The following is a 6,583-nucleotide window of genomic DNA, read 5'->3' as shown; positions in this document are numbered from 1 at the left end:
TTGTGCAAGTCCAGAACAGAGACGAGTTGCAATAAGACAAAAAACGGCCGGTTGCTGATCGCGTAAATTCCAGGGGAAGCTCCTTAAATTCGGCCATCCTACACATTACACACGTGACTGACCGCTCGCTCGCACCAAGAGGAGGGTCCTTTTACTCTCTACACTGCACTCAACCTGAGGGATTCCTACACCTTCAGTCTTTGAGGAGACATGAAAAACAGCGCATACCGCAGGAACGGTATAACGAAAAATATTAGTGGTTTTGAAACCGTGACATTTTCAAATCGCGGTATACCTTGAAACCGGTAATCGGCCCATGCCTAGTGATAGACCCAGATGATAACCGCTGATGAACAACATTATGTAATTCTAAATGATGTGGCTATTCAGATTTAATGTTGCAAACCCTACTGTATTTTAAATGGCCTGTAATTCACAAATGCATTTACTATAACTGTCCCGAATTCATGCTTATTTGATGCCAGAATCTCGAGCTCAAACTTTTTTTTTTTAAATATATCAAATGAAATCAAGAAACACACTTTCTCTTTGACTGAAATTTCTGTCTTTTAATCTCACATTACTGAACTAACATTGAACAATAATGCAACAAAACATGAGTCTTAACATTAACACAATCCATGTTATAGTCCTTAAGTATCTTGTGTGATTTTTGTGGAGTCCACTTGAAGCTGGACATCTCTGGAAGAGTTAATGATGACATAGTGATTGATTTTCTGCACATCGTTGTAACGCACTGTTCAGCTTGCCCTCAATGAAGTGGATCAGTATACGTATCTGTAGTGATTTAATGGCATCTTTTTAGGTTTAGCTGGTCATCTCATCTGAAATGTTTTAAAGCATAGACTCGCAATAGAAACCAAATGACTGCTTTTTGTATGATTGTTTTCATTTTGTTTCAGTTTCTACGTTACTGTAATTTTGTTTTACAGTAACGTTTTCGCAGAGACAAAGAGACTGTATTTTCATCTGATGTCAAACAGGTCTGTTTGTTTTTAAAGACCTACAACTGTCAAATATTGAACATTGTTTGAATGGAAAGTCTGTGCTCTGGTTTGCATTAAATAAATTGAACCGAAGTTTCTTGGTTGCTTGTCCTGCAAATAGAAGTGAGTTGTTGTTGCATTTGAAAAGCAGTGAAGTAGTGATAATGTCACACCAAAGTACAGGATTATTAACCAGACCTTAGTGACACAACTGATGCATTCACAAGCTGATCATCCATGAAAGAGTTTATCCCTCCTCTTCTAGTTATTTCCAAATACGGTTAGAACTGTACTGTTGGGAACATTATTTTAGGTGTTGGTGAGAAACAAGCATGTTAATTAAAAAAGAAAAGAAAAGAAGAAAATGCTATTCTGCCGATGTCAGCATAAACAAAAACTATGCAAAATAATGTTTTATCTCATCATTTAGCCTTTTACTCTAATTATGCTTGTATAATACTGTAATAAGACCTATATGAAAATTTTAAGTCAACGTTAAGTCTATTTTAATACATAAGAAATAAGCATGATTACATGATGTTATTAATGAAAATACTTTAAATAAGTAGCTGCAATTTTTTTCATGATGACATTTTGAATAGTCTGCTCAAGGGTGTTTCTCTGCTTTTGAAAAAAATGTTAATGCTTTTTCATATGCTTTTTTGAAATCATAAAATTATTTAAAGTACTACAATTTAAGCACTACATTGTTTTGTTTTCTACTAAAAGTACCACAGCATTAGTTAAGGTGTAAGTTTAGCATTTAAAGTCTTTTCTAAGTGGCTAGTAATAAGTAAATTATTGTTAATAATATTCCTTCATCAGCTTTTTTGCCATGTGGGCAAAGATCATGGATTTTACCCTGAAATCCTGTATGAAGAAATGTTTTCCTCCTCAAGTGCCTCATCCGTTGGATGCTTCATGTTTTGTCATCTCATAAATGATATCAGCATCGTGTCTGTCTGTCTTCAAAAATGGAAAACACTACAGCGAAACATGCAACCATCAACAATCCAGCTGACATCAGTGTAATCGTTGGCTACTTCATGGTGGTTATTGCAGTAGGAATTTGGGTTAGTAAAAGCTTGTTCTTGTGTGTTTTAACATTTGAACAACTGATATGTCTGTTAACAGAACTACGTTTTTAATTTATGTAGAATGTGGTAAAAAGAAATATTCTCTTTTTGTTATTTTAGTCTACATTTAGGACTAATCGTGGCACAGTAAGCGGCTACTTTCTTGCAGGTCGGACCATGGTATGGTGGCCTGTGAGTGTTAAATATTCAATTTTAATAATGATAAGTTTAATTAAAAACTGAAAAAATGTGTAGTTTTTAAATGTTGGCACGCTCTTTTGTCACTATGAAAATAAAAGTTGTGACTGTATCTAAAGATTGCAATGCTTATTTTAAAGCTTTCTCCTTTTTCTATGTATGTATTTCTCTCACACCACACACATAGGTGGGAACTTCTCTTTTTGCGAGCAACATCGGCAGTGGTCATTTTGTTGGTCTTGCAGGAACAGCAGCTGCAAGTGGAATCGCTGTCGGGGGTTTCGAATGGAATGTAAGCTATATATTTAAATATAGAAAAAATATCGTGCTTTGTCATTGGTAAAAGTCAAATCAGATCGTGATTCCAATTATTCGTTTCAAGCATTTCTGTTTCACAGGCATTATTTATTGTTTTGTTGCTGGGCTGGGTGTTCGTCCCTGTTTATTTAACTGCAGGGGTATGTTCATTTTTCATTTGTTACGGTGATATTTTAGATGAAAAATGTTAATTTGAATAATATGAGTGACTTTTTTTACAAAAGGTGATTACAATGCCTCAGTATCTCAAGAAAAGATTTGGAGGGACTAGAATTAGCTTGTATCTCTCTGTCATTTCACTTTTCCTTTACATCTTCACAAAGATTTCCGTAAGTATAAATACATGTCTTGATAATATAAAACACTGAAGAATCATAATGTGCGCTTTGTTACACTCAAAAAGGGCACCAATTCACTCTCTCTATGACTCTCTCGCTGACCATAGGTTGACATGTTCTCAGGAGCAGTTTTTATACAGCAGGCTCTTGGCTGGAATATCTATGTTGCAGTGATTGCCCTGCTCTGCATAACAGCACTCTATACAGTCACAGGTAAAATCAGCTACTGATCCATCTCATTCCCTTCTAGATGTTTCCGCCTTTGGCAGACATTTTCATCTAAATACAGTTTGAAGATTGAAATATTGAAGACAAACATTTCGTCAGATCATGCATTTCTTGGGAATCAAACCCATGACCATGGCATTATTCTATTGTTTGAATGCTTATAATCGCTAGAAAACAATCGGTTTTGGACAGACAATATATTATATACAGTATCTCACAGAAGTGAGTACACCCCTCACATTTTTGTAAATATTTTATTATATCTTTTCATGTAACAACACTGAAGAAATGACACTTTGCTACAATGTAAAGTAGTGAGTGTACAGCTTGTATAACAGTGTAAATTTGCTGTCCCCTCAAAATAACTCAACACACAGCCATTAATGTCTAAACCGCTGGCCACAAAAGTGAGTACACCCCTAAGTGAAAATGTCATCTCATAATAAAATATTTACAAAAATGTGAGGGGTGTACTCACTTCTGTGAGATACAGATCAGTGCTTCCCAAACCTGTCCTGGAGGCCCCCCTGCCCTGCACCTTTTGTATGTCTCCCTTATCTAACACACCTGATTCCACTCATCAGCTCGTTAGTAGAGACTGCAAGAACTAAATTGGGTGTGTCTGATTAGGGAGACATACAAAATGTGCAGGGCAGGGGGTTCTCCAGGACAGGTTTGGGAAGCACTGCTGTAGATATTAAATAGCCTTTTTGAAACAAATAATCTTTTAATGTGTTAAAATTTGACATGCAATGTCTCTGTAGGAGGACTGGCTGCATTGATGTATACAGATACTGTCCAAACCTTTGTTATCATTGCTGGAGCCTTCATCCTCATGGGATTCTGTATGTACCAATTGCTTATCAAAATTCATTGTCTTATCATTATTCACAGTTTGATGACAGCTTACATTTGGCACAATGTAATGAGACAGCACGTGCTCTTTTTATTTGTTTATTTTTTAAGTTAACCATCAGATAAGTTTAAGCACTAATCATCTATGATTTAAAACAAAAAATAAACAGTTTTAGTTAGTAGTATTACACTCTAAAAAAAGAAGAAGAAAAAAATGCATTCATTTTTTCACAGGTGTTTTACCCATATTTTTAATTCTGCATTGCACCGTGCTTTAGGGTGAAAGGAAATGACTGTTAACCTAAAAGTTAAATATTTTGCATATATTGCTTATGAACTAGGTAAAGGGTATGAAATAATAGCCATGTATTTGGATAGGTCAGCAGGCACAACTGACAGCACACCTGGAGAATGTGGTCAGCACCTCATGAATGTGCAAAAATTTACAAAGTTTTTTTTTTATATAAAATTTTTACATTAACAAACAAACAAAAATGTACAAATACTTGTGTAAATAACTTGTCAATACAGATTAACTACTATATAATAAACTGCTACTTGTGTTGTCCCCTATTTGTCAATAGCCTTCTATGAAGTTGGAGGATACAGTGCTTTACTGGATAAATATAGTTTATCTTTGCCATCTCAGAGGAGTTTTAACATCTCTGAACAATGTTACACTCCACGCGAGGATGCCTTTCATTTACTTAGAGATCCCACGACTGGGGACCTGCCATGGCCCGGCGTGTTATTTGGCATTGCAATTATTGGTAATGTATATATAAATACAAACACATGCATGTATATATTTAAGAATCATATGGTATGTTATATTAAATATATTTTTATATAATATAAAATATGATAATATAAATATATAAATGTATATACATGTAAATATTTTCAAAAAATATACTGAATGTGTGTGTATTTATATATACATAACAAATAACCACAGTACACATACATATATTATGTAAACAAAAACTTTTATTTTGGATGCGCGATTAATCGTTTGACAGCACTAATATATATATACATATATATATATATATGTGTGTGTGTGTGTATAAATATATATATATATAACTCTGCCATCATCCTTGCTTAATTGTTCACATTACATTACATTACATTATGTATTCTACAGGTAATTGTGCAGCGCTGTTTGGCTGCCCGCAGTCTGACGCATGTAAAGGCCGGATGTATATTGTGTGGGTACCTCAAACTACTCCCTATGTTTCTCATGGTGTTTCCAGGCATGATCAGCAGAGTGCTTTACCCTGGTATGCATTTTAATATGAACATATTTAATATGACATGTCTTTATAATTACAATCTTGATCAAGGAATACCAATACCATTTTTTTTTCTTAGATGAAGTAGGTTGTGTGGAGCCAAGAATCTGTACGAAAGTGTGCGGCACAGCAGTTGGCTGCTCCAACATTGCCTACCCCAAACTAGTGGTTTCCATAATGCCAACAGGTAATCAACATAATTTATTGTTCCAGTGTTTTTAACCTGATAGTATCCCCTACACAAAATTAATGTATGAGTTTAACTGAATTAACAAGCTGTTCTGTTTACACTTAATTGTCTTTCTATTTTCTTTCTCCGCTAATCAATTCCTAAACAGGTCTCAGAGGTTTAATGTTGGCAGTCATGTTGGCAGCTCTCATGAGCTCACTAGCCTCAATCTTCAACAGCAGTAGCACCTTGTTTACCATGGACATTTGGACTCGTATTCGGCCTCAAGCTAGAGATAAAGAGCTCATGATTATAGGAAGGTTTGTAACACACTGCCTGTGTAAGAGTGTTGAGGTATACTGTTTATCTTATAGTACAAATGGCATCAAACTGTTCCTGAATTTACCAATTCTTGTTCTAATTCCTCTAACGATACAATTAATGATTCTTTTGAGGATCTGTGAAAAAAACATTGTTCAGAAAATAATTAGAATTAGTTTACATCACTTGCGTCAAGCAACTTTCCTATTTTTGTTATCTCCACAGTACTCTCATGGCAGTTCGTAACCTGTTTCCATTTTGGTGAATTGGTGGCAAATTTAATTGAGCAAAATCTGCTTACAATCCATTGATGGTTGGGTTTAGGGGCAGACCTTTGTGCTTGCTTTTTTCCTAGATATGTTTTCATACAAATCAAATGGTACAAACCCATATAAGAATTTGCCAGTTTTTACATGAGGTTGGGTTTGTTATCGCTCATAACCTCGGGCCAGTCGTTCAAAAGTAATTTGATCGGATTGGATCAAATCTTGAAAATGGGTTGTTCAAAAGAAAAAAAAAGAATTCTGAAATCAGATTAGATCACAAAATCCAATCTTGGTTTTGATCTGGATCAAATCGCCAGTTTGTGTTGTTCAAAACGTTTTAGTAAGGTTGGGTTGAAAAACCAAGTAAGAGTCCAAGTAAAATCAAGTAAAATGGATTACCTGATCCTGGTTACCAAAACATGGGATTTCCTAATCCAGATAATTCTGATCCAGATTAAGCTTTTTAAACAACTGGCCCCTCATTATATATATATATATATATATATATA

General features: G+C 34.9%; 1 protein-coding gene across 1 annotated transcript in view; it reads left to right on the top strand.

Annotated features, from left to right (window-relative positions):
* Positions 1-1,981: 1,981 nt before the first annotated feature.
* LOC107672364 (sodium/glucose cotransporter 2-like) overlaps positions 1,982-6,583 on the top strand; it is an 8,667-nt gene continuing 4,065 nt past the window's right edge. The window contains exons 1-11 of the mRNA XM_016465524.1: positions 1,982-2,080; positions 2,204-2,275; positions 2,469-2,573; positions 2,680-2,739; positions 2,824-2,928; positions 3,045-3,150; positions 3,930-4,010; positions 4,605-4,799; positions 5,145-5,306; positions 5,398-5,505; positions 5,657-5,841. Of these exons, the coding sequence (XP_016321010.1) occupies positions 1,982-2,080; positions 2,204-2,275; positions 2,469-2,573; positions 2,680-2,739; positions 2,824-2,928; positions 3,045-3,150; positions 3,930-4,010; positions 4,605-4,799; positions 5,145-5,306; positions 5,398-5,505; positions 5,657-5,841 (1,278 nt within the window). The remainder of the gene's footprint in view (positions 2,081-2,203; positions 2,276-2,468; positions 2,574-2,679; positions 2,740-2,823; positions 2,929-3,044; positions 3,151-3,929; positions 4,011-4,604; positions 4,800-5,144; positions 5,307-5,397; positions 5,506-5,656; positions 5,842-6,583) is intronic.

This window comes from Sinocyclocheilus anshuiensis, unplaced genomic scaffold, assembly GCF_001515605.1.
Source record: "Sinocyclocheilus anshuiensis isolate Anshui unplaced genomic scaffold, SAMN03320099.WGS_v1.1 scaffold144, whole genome shotgun sequence".
Classification (NCBI taxonomy): Eukaryota; Metazoa; Chordata; class Actinopteri; order Cypriniformes; family Cyprinidae; genus Sinocyclocheilus; species Sinocyclocheilus anshuiensis.
This window is presented reverse-complemented; position numbering and strand designations above follow the sequence as displayed.